General features: G+C 39.6%; 1 protein-coding gene and 1 long non-coding RNA gene across 5 annotated transcripts in view; one reads left to right on the top strand and one right to left on the bottom strand.

The window, feature by feature from the left end:
* The window catches only part of ABCB5 (ATP binding cassette subfamily B member 5), a 58,976-nt gene that overhangs the window by 8,824 nt on the left and 34,199 nt on the right, over window positions 1-15,953 (bottom strand). For all 3 annotated transcript variants that reach the window (XM_014284888.3, XM_055707339.1, XM_055707340.1), the window contains 11 exons: window positions 15,840-15,953; window positions 14,952-15,062; window positions 12,474-12,599; window positions 11,014-11,217; window positions 9,617-9,787; window positions 6,906-7,067; window positions 6,183-6,422; window positions 4,094-4,240; window positions 3,578-3,682; window positions 2,775-2,852; window positions 1,599-1,682 (listed from right to left, as the gene is read on the bottom strand). In XM_014284888.3, coding sequence (XP_014140363.2) covers window positions 1,599-1,682; window positions 2,775-2,852; window positions 3,578-3,682; window positions 4,094-4,240; window positions 6,183-6,422; window positions 6,906-7,067; window positions 9,617-9,787; window positions 11,014-11,217; window positions 12,474-12,599; window positions 14,952-15,062; window positions 15,840-15,953 — 1,542 coding nt within the window. The remainder of the gene's footprint in view (window positions 1-1,598; window positions 1,683-2,774; window positions 2,853-3,577; window positions 3,683-4,093; window positions 4,241-6,182; window positions 6,423-6,905; window positions 7,068-9,616; window positions 9,788-11,013; window positions 11,218-12,473; window positions 12,600-14,951; window positions 15,063-15,839) is intronic.
* On the top strand, window positions 872-6,320 carry LOC114017515 (uncharacterized). 2 transcript variants are annotated; one of them, XR_008731762.1, is made up of 3 exons: window positions 872-978; window positions 1,129-1,189; window positions 6,212-6,320. It is a non-coding gene; the product is annotated as an uncharacterized LOC114017515 (long non-coding RNA). The 2 variants fall into 2 exon arrangements; XR_003562621.2 differs by lacking the exon at window positions 6,212-6,320 and adding an exon at window positions 2,688-2,762.

Here is a 15,953-nt window from a genome sequence, read left to right as displayed (position 1 = left end):
AGGCTGTTCTAAATACAGCCATCCACTGACCTGTCCCACTAACTGTGGTGGAAAGTACTCATTCTCACGTTCTCACACTGCTACACGTGGGGTTGGGTTCTCAGAAAAACAGTCTGGGTTTGGACCCTGCAGAAATGTTTTATCTGAGTTGGATAGTGAGTGGGAAAGATGAACTCATACTGAAGAACTCTAACCTCCTCACAGCCTGTGTAACCTTTTCATCAAGAACTTTTAAAATGAGAGATGGTTAGCATCCAGCATCCGGGTGGGCTCTGATCTACAGAAAAAAGATCTGAAGACAACCCTGTTGAAATAGTTAATCTTCCAAAATTTGGCTTGATGGAAAAAACAAAAATCCTTGGGTGGGAAGCAAAAATTCTTCTCCCTTTTGCCAAAGACTTTCCTGCCCTGAAAAGACTTTTCTTGTTCAATAGAATTTAAAATAGTAATGATTAAACCAATGCCAAGGTGAATTGTTGCCATATGTTCTAGGGGTTGCACATAAAGATGGATTTGGAAACTTCAGCCAGCGCAGCATGAGGCATGGTACTTACTGACACTGTAGTGCTGCAGAGAACACACTAGCTCTGGAGACCAATTCATGGCCTTAGTTGACTTTTGTAGTTAGGGGACTCTACACACCCCTCCTTTCTACTGCCCTGACAGGGTGATATAGTTCAATACCACTGAAGAAAGCTGGAACTTTAAAAGATGAAAATCACTACGTTTTCTCAAAGACTATTTTCTCACTACAAGCCCATAAGGAAGGAGGACAGGAGAGAGAAACCAAAGTCTATGGAGACTGAAAAATGTAGGGATTAAAGAGGTTTTGACGTACAAGTTCGAAAGAAACAAAGACAACTTAAAACAAACCAGTAAACTTTTCCCCCACAAGTTGTGCAGTGATATTTTTATTTTTTTTTAAGGAAAAGGGAAGAAACAGACACATTTGGCAGATTGTCAGGGACTGATGATGAGGTAAGCAGTGGGAGGAAGTGGTCAGAATTTGCTCTATTGTCCCACCAGTGTCCACTGCTTACCTCTCCCATACTAGCACCTTGAGTCATTCCTTCCCTTGGTCATTGCCCTCCCTGGTATTCTTTATTAATGCTGGGCAATTTCTTTCAGTTTGGTCTGCTTGTGTGTGAAGTGCATTTGGTGGGGAATGGGAAGAATTCTCTTCATTAAGGTCAGTAAAGGTTTGTATCATCTGCAGATGCAACCTTTTCATGGCACTCAGGTGACACCCATCATAGGATGCAAAAAAATGGGGTCCACTGATTCTGGTCCCCAGCACATATACAGATTTCACTTTGCATGGTGAAGTGGTCTACAAGTTATATGTTTAGCTTAAAGACTTACAGGGAAGGAAATGAAAGGTACATGAACAACTGCTGGATTTTTTTATAGTTCTCAGAAATTATTGGCTGGGAAGCCATTTCCAAAGTGTCAACAGCATGCTATGTAAATGCACCTGCCAGTGTGTGGAGTAGATTTACTACCTTGTGTTTTGAAATAATTTAGTGGCTCTTGACAATTTGAATTAATATTTTTAAGGAAAAAAATACTTAATAAGCACACAAAAGAGAACAGCATACCCCTTTGACTTGGGAAGCATCTGTAGCAAGCCGAGTTAGTAGAACACCAACAGCATTTTTCTGATCATCGTACCATCCAACCTCCTGCAAGAAAAGATGCTAATTTGTCTCTTAAAAATTACATGGTCTTACTGTATTTCAGATTTATCGGGATTACTAATAAAATGAACAAATATTTCCAGCTCAGGTAGCATACAGGGAAACAGAAGTACAAGTCATGATGGCTAACTGCAATATTCTTCCTCCACAGTCAGCATCTTCCAAGCAAACTAAAAGAAAAAGCTTAAATACTATTCTGTTATGAACACCTAATTGTTCACAAAGTTGTGATGTTCCTCTGAATGTACCTATTTAGAAACTTTGATTATAAACCCCTCCCCTTTCACTCAGTCCTTCCATGGGCCTGAAAAAGTTCACTATTGCCTTCTTATAAGTTACTTATTCCATTAACTATAGAAGAGCACTTGCTTATCTATATTTGTACATACAGAAAGGAAATGAGGCTCTTTTATCTCTAAAGGCTATGGCAGATTTTGGGTCTTTTAATCACTAATTTTCCCTATCATATTTCAGATGTTGCTAGGAACCCACAGGTTCTTGATCCCAGTGGATGTGTGCAGTGCCAAGTTATGCATTCTCAAGACTTCTATACAAGTAACTTGAAATTGCACAAATTAACAGGAAAGGTTTAATATAAGTGTACTCTTCTCACAGGTAATTCTTGATGCAATAGGGCAATTTGACTTTTTTGCAGCAAAAAATTATCAGATTGTCTATTTGCTATGGATTGCAGCATGTAGATTTAAATTTAAACAACTAAACAGATTACCCTTAAATCTATATATTACATACTTGCATCATGACCACTCAAGCAAGGGGAGATTAAGCCTTTTTGGTCATCTTTGCACAGACAGATCTCCACAAATTTGTGTGCTATTAACATGCCAGAAATACACACATTTGAAAAATTAGACTATCTGCAGTAGCAGTATTAGGCCAACTGCACGTGGATTAGGAGATTTTCAGAACAGTCGTACTTTTTCCTAAGCTAGTGGTAGAAAAGATGTATTTTTGTTTTCTTTTCTCCAGACCACACAATTAAAAGCCAATGTGTACCTTGTAACAGTCTGCAAAAGCCATGTGGCTCTCATGATACCCTAGCTGCCTAATTCATACCTGCTGAAGCAGTGCTCTGAAGGACAAAGAACGCAGTCTCATTGTTAGCATTTCCCCAGCCTTCCCAAACATGAATCCCTGGGGGAGGAAAGAGTCACAGTTTCTCATCTGATACTTTAACTCTGTCCGTAAAGCCACACAGCAAAAGCAATGACACCAAAAAGTCTCCTACAACCCCCTGTGCACGTATACATCTTGGGAAAACCACCATTCACATTCCTGGGACCTGAGACTATTCTCCCCACATAAAAGAAGCAACATGGCAATGAAGGCATGAGCTTCGTTGTAACACCTTCTTTGTATACCCCAACAGCACTAGAAGATAAATCAGCCTATCTACTCTGCTACCAGAGACACTCGCTCGCAGCAGTCATAGCAATGGATTTTACAATACAGACACCAATGTGCAGTAACTTTTCTGCAAGCTGTGAAGCACTCATAAGACAACAAACAGTAAAGTTTGCTTGATGGTATGAAAAATACCATCTGCTATGGGAAGAGTCTATTTTGTACTTACTTTGGCAAGAGCCTATAGACTGTCAATGAGAAATGACAGTCTAAGGCCAGACCCTCAGCTTTGATTTCAATCATGCTGAATTCATAATGCCTTCAGTGGCTTATCTAAACCAGCAGCAAATATAGACATATGTCTTTAAGAAAACACACCCATAAACCCCACATATCTCAGGAAGAACCCTGGCACTTCTGCATGTATTTGTAAGCTCTGATTGGCATCTTGCTTCTCAGACTGCACTGATATGCTGGGCAGTTAACTTCTAAAATTTCAGTGTAGTGACACTTACTTGGATTATATATGCTGCTAAGGTAATCACTCCAAGTAAAAGAAACATTAAAGAAAGCACCAAAGTGTTTTTACTCCGCTTTTCTGGATCTGTTTCTTGAAAAGCCTATGCAAGAAAAAACACAAAAATGAGTATGTAGACAATAGTGCCAGTTACATAAACCAGCCTTCATCTCAAGAAGCTTGTCTACTTCAATTTCTCTTTGCAAGTATCCTGGATCCTGAAATCTGTCTGCAGTCAACTTTGCCGAGGGCCAGAATACAGTCCAGCTTTCCATTTAACCTACATCTCGCTTATTTGTTCCTCCAGCTCCAGCTGTTGTTCCTCCTTTCCTCTGCTAGTTAGATGCAGCTCCACCAGGCTCTGCCTCTACAGGGTCACTTCACCAACACGTATCCATTTTTCATTGGATCCATTTATACAAGTGAGTTTTACCCAGTCTTACGTGGGGAGAACTGGCTGAGCATGAGGGAGGCTCACAATTGCAATGCCCTTTTGTGAAATTCACAAACTTACCCCAATGATTTTTCCAAATATAACAGCAAATGCAGGATGGACCCCACCTGAGACAGCAGCAGCAATCACTCCCAGAAGTACATACAGCCATTCAGGTTTGTTCAGAGCCAGGATTCTTGAGTAAGGCACAACAGGGAGATTTTCTTCCTACATGAAATGGAAAGCTGCAAGTTTTCCATGGAAAGTTGCAGAACATTAAATTCCTCAGACAGTGGGTGTTCATTAGGCTTTGAGCAGTGAACTGTCTTGGTAAATTACTGAAAGCCCTCTCTGTGCACTCAGAGTGAGAAAACATGCTGGAGATCCGCTGCTTTGCTGTTTCATATCCTACAACTTCAACTGCACTGTAAAAGTTTGGAGGCAAAAAACTTAAAAGGCAAAGTCAGGAGGGGAGAAAGGCCAGGACCATTCATTGAAAGTCAGATAGGAGTGGTCACCATGAATGACAAATAACACTTGAACTTTTATAAAGAACTAAAAGTCTCACTGTTCGGAGCACAGAAAAGATTCCTCCAATTCAGCTAAACGCTAGTGGGCTGGCAGGAATGCAATTGGGCAGAGGGGTCATCTTTCTCTTTTAAAAACTATAGCTTATGCATCATTACCAAAGCATGAAAGAGGCATATGTAACAGTCAGTTAGCCCGCATCGCCTTTGAAAGTACAAAAAAATGCCCTGTTCTGCTTCACTAATTTATTCAAGTGCCTATGCCTCCACAGGGGGAGTTCTGGAAAAGCACAAAATGAAAACATTGGAAATGAGACAAAATATTAGGCAGGATTATGAGTAAGTTGTTCTTGCTTCCTGGTTATATTATCCCATGTTTTGGATGCTGAATGAAGGTGGCTAAGCCTTAACCATAAAAGTGGGCTGAGCTTCCTGAAACAATTACAACTGCTGGATGCTTGGTTTCTTAATTTTCTTGTGAATACAATGAACACTGAAGTCTTGAACATGAACAGACACGGCTTCCTCTGAAGTCTTAAGCAGTATTAATACACAGACAAAAAGTATCTTTTGAAGTCGCATTCACTTTTTTGTGATAGCATGAAGGAGGTGGATCCATTCCTATTATCTGAAATATGTATTAGCTGGAAGCTATATTTTGGTGAGAAGGAATATCAGTAGATACAAATGACACTATTTTAAATAATCAGATGTTGTATTACAGATGAGATCCTAACTTTCATAGCTTTGAAAGGTTCCATAGTTTTCCTTCAGATTTAAAATTCTATTTCTTCACTTCAGGCATCCTGAAGCCAGGTAGAAAAACCAAAACCCAAAACAACCCACCAAAACCACTCTTCCAATGCACTTCATGCAAAAAACTGCTGTAGTTTAAGCACCACAAAACAAAACCAAGTTTCTGCTGACCTCCCTATCCAAAGTCTGATCCAGAGTCCACTAGAAATCTGCTTTTATTGATTGCCATGAACATGTTTTACCCAACTGGTAAAAAAACAAATTTCTGTCTCTAAAACCTGAACTCCTATATAGCTTTTATTTCTATATGACATTTGTCAACTACAGTGTTTTACCTGAAAAATACCTCCAGAACTGGATGTTTTAAAGCATATGCTAAGACTGAGAGGGAGAGAGAATAATGGTTCTTTTATTTTTAATACACCTCACAATGTCAGGGTTTTGATATATGTTTTTTTCCTCATTTGCCATAAATATAATATGATATTCCAAAGTGCCTTAAAAATTGGTATGCAGAATCCAGGGATTACATTATTCACCAGTATTCACAACAGTGACTGTCAGGAAATAATGAAACCTGTAAATGAAATCTCACAACTAATTTTAATTAGATGGAATTAAAACATCAGTAACACTGAAATAATGCACTTAATTTTATGAAACATGACAAATCAACAGCACAAGTTTTTTCCAGCTCCACACTAAGTCAGCAAGTGTTAAAATGAAGTTTTTTTAGTAAGTTGTACACAATTTTCCCTATACTCGTAGGACAAATACTCAGCCCCGTTGCACTGGCAACCAGCTATGTAAAAGTAATTAAAGCTATGTGCTTTGAGTTTATGCTTACATGTTATCACTAAAAATTTAAATTTAAGTTTAAAACCAACCTCCAACTCTTTCTTTTTCTTTTTTCCAGAGGACTTTTTCTTAGAAGAGCGTCTCTTGCTCTTATATCTGCTGGATCTTCTTCGAATGCTGCCTCTCCCAGGGATCACTGATTCTTCAAAACTATCTTGAAGAGTCAGCTCCTCCACAAGATCATTTCTGTAATTTTCCTCATATTCCTCACCTCCTGTGTCTTCACTGTCTTCTGATGTCCCATCATCTTGAACATTATTGCTACAACCCTAGTGAGAGTTCAGGAAATACAAGGTATTTTGAAGCAGGGAGAAGGAAGAGTATATTTTTCTCATGAGTACTGCTGTTTTAATCATGTGATCGCTGTTGCCTATAGGCCACATATTTCAGTCTGTAATGGCAGAGCAGTAGACTATTTGGTACTGATTTTTTTTTTTCTTTTTCTTTTCTCTTATTCTTTAAGCAGTCTATGGAATCCACCTGGAATCTAACAGTTCTGTGGTTGTGCCATAATTATGTAGTCTGTGCCTTCAACTCACTTATGTTTTTGACATATTGGATTGCGTAAATTTGAAACACTTTTATGGGTAAAACACCCAAGAATTCCAAGCCTGTGTCCATGCCCAGACTAGAGTGACTGAGCAGCTGCCAGCTGGACAACATGCAGGAACTACAGAGAGAAAATGGCTCCGCATACCAGCATTTCACAACTTTGTGAAATGGAGAAAGAAAATAAATAAATTTGCCCATACCTGCTGCATTACAAGGGAATAGTAGACTCCCTTCTGCAACATGAGTTCACTGTGTGTTCCTTGTTCAACCACAATGCCCTTCTCAAATCCAGCAATAGTGTCAGCCGTCCTGATGGTAGACAGTCTGTGAGCAATCACAATAGTGGTACGTCCAGCGCGAGCCTTACAGTAAAACAACAGAAGAAGTTTACATTAAAATGTGCAAGAAAACAGCACAGAAAAAAACCCAAAATTATTTTAGGCATTTATAAGATAAAATAAATCCAAACTTTAAAAATATTTTTTTTTTTCTAAAAGCAAAGATACATTTTTTCCTGGTTTCATGTCTCTTGTTTAACAGTCTAAGGATACTTTCATTTGCCTAAATCAGGCAGAGAAAACCACATTAGTATTGTTAGACAGGCAATGCGGGCTGTAATTAAGGTTATTTGACTTTTTACCAAACTTGAACGATTTGAGTTAAAGTTGCCCATAAAGTGTTTCCATGTGTATGCATGGGAAGGAAACATGGCAAGAATACTTAGATATTTTCTCAAAATAAAGCTAGTATAGCTAGCATATAAAGGCTATTTTCTTTATATACTGTCCATGCATATTTTTGGAAGTATAGTATTAGCATGACTTCTGACAAGACTTTACAGGAAAGTGTAGAGGAGCAGAGCACATCTGGGGTCAGAAATGGGGTTTAGCCACTCCCTAAAGCTTTCTCCCAGTCTTTTGAAGTATGCTACATCTCAAGTCAGGAGCCTGGTGAGATTTGGCGAGGAGAACTGCTGAAGCCTCCATCTGCAGGTTACATGTTCCATTCCTCTCCAGCTCTCACATGCAGACCAGTGATGTTCAAAGCTCTCATGCAGCAAATAAGCACACGCCAGCTTGCAGCTGCTGGAGAGTGCAGCTTTCCTGCTTGCTGACGCCTGGAGCAGATGGTAGCTTGGGGGCAGGAAGAGAAATTCAAGAGAACCTCACACAACAAATATGTTCTGCAGTCAAGGAGTCTGCTGGAAGTTACTTGCTACAGAAAACGTACATAATATGGGCAAAGGAACAGGAGTGTGCAGAAGATGAGGACAGTTTCAGTAGGTGAATGCTTCCATGGAGATCTGGCTTCTTCCCCTACACCTGCTATCTAGTTATCATGGATCTGATGCAAGTCACTCAAAATCTGTCGCAGGAGGTCTGCCTCAGTGCAGTTTTCATGCCTGTGCCCTAACATTCAGAGGTGCAGAGTAGCCTTCACAGCTGCAGTTGGGAGCTGTGTTCAGCATAAGCAAAATACTTTAAAAGATGCAAAGTTATCTGAACAGCAGCATACTACAAGTATCTGCATATGACTGCTCTGAAACAGCGTGCATTTGTGAGATTAATATCTCTGCTTCTCAGCTGTAAAAATACTGAACAATGTTAGCACCACTTTTTCCACTCAGGGATACTAAGAAGAAATTTGTAAATCCCATTTGGGGACTACACCAGTAAACATCAAAAAGTTGTGAAAAAATTAGTAAGTTATGATTCAGGGCTCATTTTGGTGTGTTCTGGGAACATGCTGAAGGATGAGGAAGAAAACAGAACAGTTACGTTAACTGAGCGATCTCCCTCTATGTTATGCACCAAATGAAGCAATAAGCTTCTGGAAAAGTTTAGTATTTGATTATGGAATTAAAGAACATACAGAAGAAATCTAAATTACAGCTGAAACAGCAATCATTTAGTGCTTAACTTTGCAACAAAATATTATTTATATAAAAATTAGATTAGATTAATATTATTTTTGCATCTATGTGTTACCTCAATATTAATATCAGTATAATCATGTGGATATAACCAACAGCTACGTGTTACCTCAGATTTAAAATGGACTGGTAATGAAGGTGACAAATTCTGTAATAACTCTTATTTCTCTGTGCATAACTACTGAAATGAAAGGCAGGATTTTTCACTTAGCTTTTAAGAATACTTTTAAAATAAACATTAGATAAATGAAAAAATATTCCAGCCCAACCATGAAGTTCTTTTAATCAAAGCCTTTAGGTTCCACTACATCTTGGTGGAAACTGCTGACAAAGGAGGGCTGCAAGGAAGGGACTGTGAGCTGATGGGACGGAGTCATGGTTAGAAGTTCTGACAGCTCTGCTCTGCAGCAGTGCCAACCCTAGAGCTGTGGGGCTGATAAAAAACACAAGGGGGCAGAAATTTAGTATTTGTAACTGGCTCTGCTTTTGTTCTGTGATTCCCATTCAATGTCTGTAAGGAAAGAAAATGGCTAAATCCCAAGAGCTTTCTGAAAATTAGGAAGCAACTGTTCAACGAAGAATGAATACTAGGAATATCACACATTTCTATTAATTCACCTGAAAGGCCAGTCGGTCCTCATACCTTGCCTTGGTAAGTTGCCATCCATATTTCACCAGCATATGAACAATTGTGATTTGAAAAAGGGAGTGCAGGAGACCCAAGTTAGTTACACATGATAAAGTGTCTTGGTAATTCATAATAATGCTAAAAAAACCCAAATAAACATGATACTTAAGGAGAGTTTTGATCATTTAAACTCCCTGTCAAAACACTGAAATTGGAACATCCAGCCACATTTTGTTTTCCAGTGTTCTTGGTTTCAATGGAAACCTGCGCTGCAAACTGCACATTAATTTTTCTTAAGTGCTATTACACCTTTTCATGGCAACTGGTAGCTTCAATATTGTGGCTCCTACCTTATCAAGAGCTGCTTGCACTATGGATTCACTCTGAGTATCTAGTGCAGATGTAGCTTCATCCAGAAGAAGAATCTTGGGATTTCTTGCTAGGGCGCGGGCAATAGCTATTCGCTGCTTCTGTCCTCCACTCAGCTGAGCCCCTCTTTCCCCCACTATGGTGTTAAATTTCTGAGAAAGGAGAAAACAAAACAGAAGCTGTGGGACATCTCAAATGAAATCCTCACTTCTCTGTGTGCTCATAAGTACTCAGCTTTTAGACAAGCGGTAGCTTTATCTGGCTAACTTGAGCATGGGCATAGCACACATGAAACTGCATCTATCCACGTAGCCTTTAGCCAAGCCCTCCCACCCCCATTACATACTTTACATGCCTAACTTTGAACTTATGGTTCTTCAAATCTTGATCTTTACTGCTTGCACAGAGAGTGCTTCAAAACCTGGGTTTTTGCAAGACAAGCCTGTAAAAGGCATCTCCATTTACTGAGGACTGCCTACCTGTCCAACAGGGTTGGGATCGTAGAGACTCACCAGGACCTATAACATTGCCTCCTCTGAACCCGAGACCCACCTCCCTTCCAGAGCCATGGCTTGGTTCCTACTGTCACTCATTCAAGTGGCAAGTCTCAAAGTCCAGTGTAGTCTTTTATTATATAGTTGTTTAAGAGTAAATATTGTCAACTAACTTCCTAAGAAGGAAGTTCAGAACAGATTGACACACTAGAAATAGTACATGCTTGAGAGATGGGGGATGAGCTCTCTGAGGTAGAAGAAGAATTTGAAATCAAGTCCTGGGTGGGCATTTTTTCCACATCTTTTTAACTGCAGGACCAAAAGGAAGACGATATCATTGTCCATTCCTGAGGATGTGTTTTGAATGACTGATCTCACTTCCAGCCCACACCTTGAAAGTAGTAAGGCACCTACTGCTAGGAGAGGGCTCAAGGCTGTGAATCTCAGGCAGAGGGAGAGCTCAAGCTCCCAGCTGCTGAAAACGGCCTTGGTTCAGGGCATACTTACCTACACCCCCCATTTCCTATTGAACATGCAGACAGCTCCTGACAAAGAGTTTCGGATTTCTGCATCTTCTCTTTAAGAGCCCAACACTTCCCACACCTTGTGAGATGGGTAGGGATGGTAATACAGCTGTGAAGCTTCCCTTCTGAGTTAAGGCACTGGCAGCTTTTCCAGACTTAGGCACAAATCCTTTGAGGGTAACCAACCAAAGGCACAGTATCTAGCCCAGAAAGGCCCTGAACTGAAAGCTGCCGGAGGCTATAAGAGTATTTTGAGAAGTTAAACTACAACTTGAATACCCACGCTCTCCCCCTCAGAAACAGGACGCTGGCCTAAATGGACCTTTTATTCTTACACTCAAAAGAAGTTCACAAACTCACATCAGGCAGTCTAGATATGAAGTCAAAAGCATTGGCTTCCTTGGCTGCTTGCTCAATTTCAGCATCAGAAATATCTTCTCGGCCATAGCGAATATTTTCGGCTATTGTTGTTGCAAACAAAACAGGTTCCTGGCTCACGATACCAATATTTTCTCGTAGCCACTTTACATTAAGTGTCTGAATATCCCGACCATCTAAGGTAATCTGGTAGAAAAAGTGTATGTCAAAGAAGTTGAGAAATGCATTTTTTTCAGAATAAATCAATTAATTACTATTACTTAAATATCAGCTACAAAGGCAAAAAAAAAAAGTCTTTAGCAGAAAACTATGTTGGGGGAGAGTTAAAACTGTAGTTTTTTATCCATTACACAAGCTAGTAAATGGTGAGCAGCAGCATAAACAGAGGTTTGTTCTCCTCCCCCACCCCCAGTAACCATCTTGTCCAACCTGGCTTAAGAGTTTTCCAGCTCTCCTGCATATTTTTACCCTGTTCTCATGCCCCTGTGCCAGTTTGCTGCTGTTGCAGTTGTGGCTACACTACTGCCTCTGTGGCCGTACTTTACACCAGATCAAAGAAATAGTCCAAGTTGACTAAAAAGGAAGGGGAAGTTATTTTTTATCTAGATCATTTGCAATGTGGTCCTGTGAACATTGATTGACATTAGCACAGGGGAGGAACTGAGGAACTGAGCAAACTGAGGCATGGGGACAAGAATGAACAGTCGCAGAGACAACAATTTTAAGAAACAGCTGTGTTGATAAGATAGCCACCTTAATACACTATGTAGTGATAGTTCAGCATTTAATGTTTGAAATGCTTGCCTAGTTTCAACCTGCAGTAACAACTACTAAGTAGCATTCTTTAAATATGAGAAGAACATTTCACTGAAAAATATATTGTTTGTTTTCCTCCTTTTTCCCTTTGGAAATTTCTTATGGGAAGTATTTATCATTTACTGACTGGATCTAGTGTTTAGAGGTAGAGCAGATGTACAACGTGTAATGATGGAAACTTTTGCTGTGGGTTAGAAGATAGAGAAAATGAGCCAAGAAAACAACCACTTAAAATAGGAAAACTCCATGTTTTAGTTTATGTTCAATGAACAGAAAGCGAAGCACAGCAGGGCACTGCTGGATTATGTTTTGCTTAACAAAAAAATGTTAACAGAACCTTAGAAGCCAATTACTGATTAAAATAATTTTAAATTCTGATCTTGCATCTATTCCAAGATTTGTGGTATTTACTATTTCTGGCATAGTAGTGCAAGAAGAACAATGAAGTCAAGCCAACAGGAGAAGATAGTTAATTTGAAATTTAAATTGTGCAAATACTGAACTATGCAGAAGTATACTCAAATTCAATAAAAAATAAAAATAAAAATCGAGGTTCAGTCAAGTATGGGAAACTCATTTTTATCCTAATAGTTCTCAGTTTTTACAGCTCATTTGCAGGCACTCACTTCTCCCTGGACAGGATCGTAGAACCTCTGCAGCAACTGAACAGTAGTGCTTTTTCCACAACCACTGGCACCAACTAAAGCAATGGTCTTCCCAGTTTGAACTTTCAAGTTTAGACCTTTGAGAATCTGGAAAAATAAATAAATTATATCTTAGTTTGACACGCTTGATTAGAGAATGGTCTGTCAAGGTAACTGCAGCAATAATCAGAGCAGTAGTAAGGGGCACAGTCTGAAGGTACGCCAATACTAGTAAGTTAATCGTACCTGAGAATATTCTGGAGCACTGATATGAAAGAGCCTGCATTTGTGCTTGTGAAATGTGTTAGTCTTCGAAACAGGATGGCTACATGCAACCTGCCTTTTGGGAATGGCCCCTTGATCCTCTGGCTACCAAACCAAGCCTGGGAATTATTTGTGAAGATTGATAGCTGGAACAAGCCAAGTTCATGCCAAGAAACATTTTAAGAGTTCCCTTGCATAGACCATTGCATTCCAGTGCCTGGGAAAATTCCTCAGCACACTTACATCAACTAATATAGACATAGCCAGAGTACTCTAAACTTGATAGCTCGTTTTCTCTAGTTTGTGTGATCTGGTAGCAGGCTCGGGGTCTTACTTTCTCCTGCTGTCCTCCATTTTCCAATGTGTAGGCAATGGCATAACACTTATGAATCTCACAGGAAAATATTTCTAAGGTGCTAAGCAGTATTGCTGAGAAGCAAGCCTCCTCTCTTCTGTTTTCAGAATATGAATGGCTGTTTTGACAAGGTAACTGCTAGAAAGCTGTTACGAAATCCCAGCCCTCATTGTTAACTGCCTCAGCAACCCAGGGAGTAGTTACAGATTAATGACACCTTTGTTGCCATCTTCACATTTAGGAACTTTTTACGTCAAAAGATGTCCATGTCATATACCAGCAATGCTGTGTAGTTGCCAAAATATCTGGCTGCTATGGGAACTCTTCTTGTTTATACCAGGGTGTTTTATAATTTTGCCTACTGAGAGATTAAAATTGTTGCAATATTGCTCTCCTCTACTTGTTTTACATCTAGCAGGGTTTGTGTCTCCAAGAAGCTGATATCCTGGTGCCTGCATTATCAGGTAAGAACTATATTCTGGAAACCATAATTTCTCCAGATGCAAATAGTCACAACCGTCTAATAGACTGTTTCTAACTCTTTTATCAGGCAAGGTGTTGTCAAGATTAAAACTAACAATAACTAGACTCCTTAGATCTCTTTGATTTGGTTTAGCCTGGACAGGGGAGATTACACCGTGTTGCATTTATTGTTTGAGATTGTGGATAACTCCTACATATCTTTGCTGATTCCTTCTGGCTGTATTAGATAACATTGATGCTCTTAGCAGGGAGAGCTGCTGAATCAGTAGATTTGGGAAGGATGACAGAGTATTTCTTATTTCCCCTCCCATTTGGCATGCAGACTCAACACATCTCATCAGCCTGAATAGCACTTTTAGGAAGAAGAATGAAGAGTCTGCTTCTGTCACTTCTGATTTCTGAGCCAAGAGTGAAAGATGATGCATTGCACTGACTTCAGTTAGGCAGAAAGCCTAGCTCTGGGGTCTGCCCTTCAGCAGCCCCAGTGTCCTGGGAACAGGATTTGATGCGCAATGGGACAGATCTCAGATGACTGAGGTGGGAAGAGCCATCTGAAGAAATAGCCACAGTAATATGAATTTTCCCATTCTCACCACTGAATTGGCATGTTTGGCTTTTAATTGTTGACGTTTAAAAATCTCTATTTCTACCTTTCTCTTCATCAAGTAACAGCAGCAGCAAATTCCTTTTCCTATCACCTTTATCAGGATTCTTGAAAGATTGTAAACTGTTGAATACGGTAGGGAAGTCAAACCAACTGTATCACCACAAAAGTAACTGCCATGACATGATGTACATAGCACTGCACAATAATGGCATTAAGGGAAATTCAGCTGGCAAAGAATGGGACATCAGTTGATTGAACAGCAATTTTAACATCTTCCCAAAATAACATTTGACTTACAAATGTATATTTAGGATTAATGCTTCCATCCATTTGATGGCATATTGTTGTAAAACCTATCTCACATGTCATTTTTCACATGGGACATCACAGCAACTCAGAACAGCCAAGGGAATGGAAAAAGAGCAGCTTCCTGGTTTGACTTTAAAGTCTGGAAGTTCTAATGACAGATCTTAAAAGTCTTATTTGGTTTATCAGACTCTTGCTCACAGAAATTCTGACTAGGAGCAACACATTCTTCTTAGCTTTGTGCAGTAGAAGAGAATGGTGAGCAGGTAGCTAGTGGCAATAGATCTAGAGCTTTGTCTTTGTGGACTATTGGGGCGAAAAAATAATGTCCCACCTCCCAAGACAAGAATGCATATTGTGTTCAAGAACAACAAGATTAGACAAACAATGCATACATAGGCTGCAGAATTACAGTACAACAGATTAATCCAAAATGAACACTTACTTTAACATCAGGTCTGGATGGGTAACTGAAATGGATGTTTCTGAATTCAATTTCTCCTATGAGTTTGTCTGGTTTGTAGCCTTCCTTAGAACTGCTATCTATGAGCCGTTTCTGGAAAGAGGTTTTTAAATATATTGCTGGTTATCACACTTTTGGAACTGCTAGTTTACACTGCGGTATATCATAGCAAAGATGCTGCATTTTACCCACAGGATGCTGAATGCAGAGGAGCATCTAACTGTGAATGCTACTTGGACAAATAGAGTACATTTTCAAACACAACAAAAACCACAGCAGAAAATCTGTAATTGCAGAACTTTACTGTCCTTCAGCCTAAACATGGCCCTCAGTATTCACATCAGGAAGAATGATGCAGCTGTTTCTCCATGAACTTTCTAGTCCTACTTGTTTGAAGTGTTTTATGTACACAGATATCCATTTGCTGCATAACACAGCAAGATCAAGATAACAATATGGAAACCCTTCACAGCAACACCAGCATTGCAGCTTTATAATGTTATAACTTTCAATAACACTATTAATTCCCTCCTCACCAACTCCCCCACAAAAAAAATCCCAGGTCAGCTGAAATTGTGTGTAAATGCACTTTTAAAAAATAGTATAGTGCCTTACTACTTTTCCTTTGGAGTTGCAAGTCTAATATTAAAGAAAGACGTCCTCCACAAATCTCAGATACACATGACGGGTTTCCCAGCATTCATTGTAAGAAGTAAAGAGGCGGTTTTCTTGATATGAATGGAGAGATTATGGGTTTCAGTGTTAGGCATCTATAGGGTTTATGGTTAGGGGCTTTTGAGTGTTTTTGTTACAAGGCGGGGAAAAAAAAAGGGAAAAAAAGTGTGGTTGAAAGGTTTCTTTTGTGCTTACCTTATTGATAATCTGATATACTTCATAGGCAGCTCCACGCGCATTAGCTACACTTTCCAGGTTAGGAGCTGCCTGGCCCAGGGAGAAGGCTCCAATGAGCACAGAGAAGAACAC

The sequence above is a fragment of the Falco cherrug genome, chromosome 4, assembly GCF_023634085.1.
Source record: "Falco cherrug isolate bFalChe1 chromosome 4, bFalChe1.pri, whole genome shotgun sequence".
Classification (NCBI taxonomy): Eukaryota; Metazoa; Chordata; class Aves; order Falconiformes; family Falconidae; genus Falco; species Falco cherrug.
This window is presented reverse-complemented; position numbering and strand designations above follow the sequence as displayed.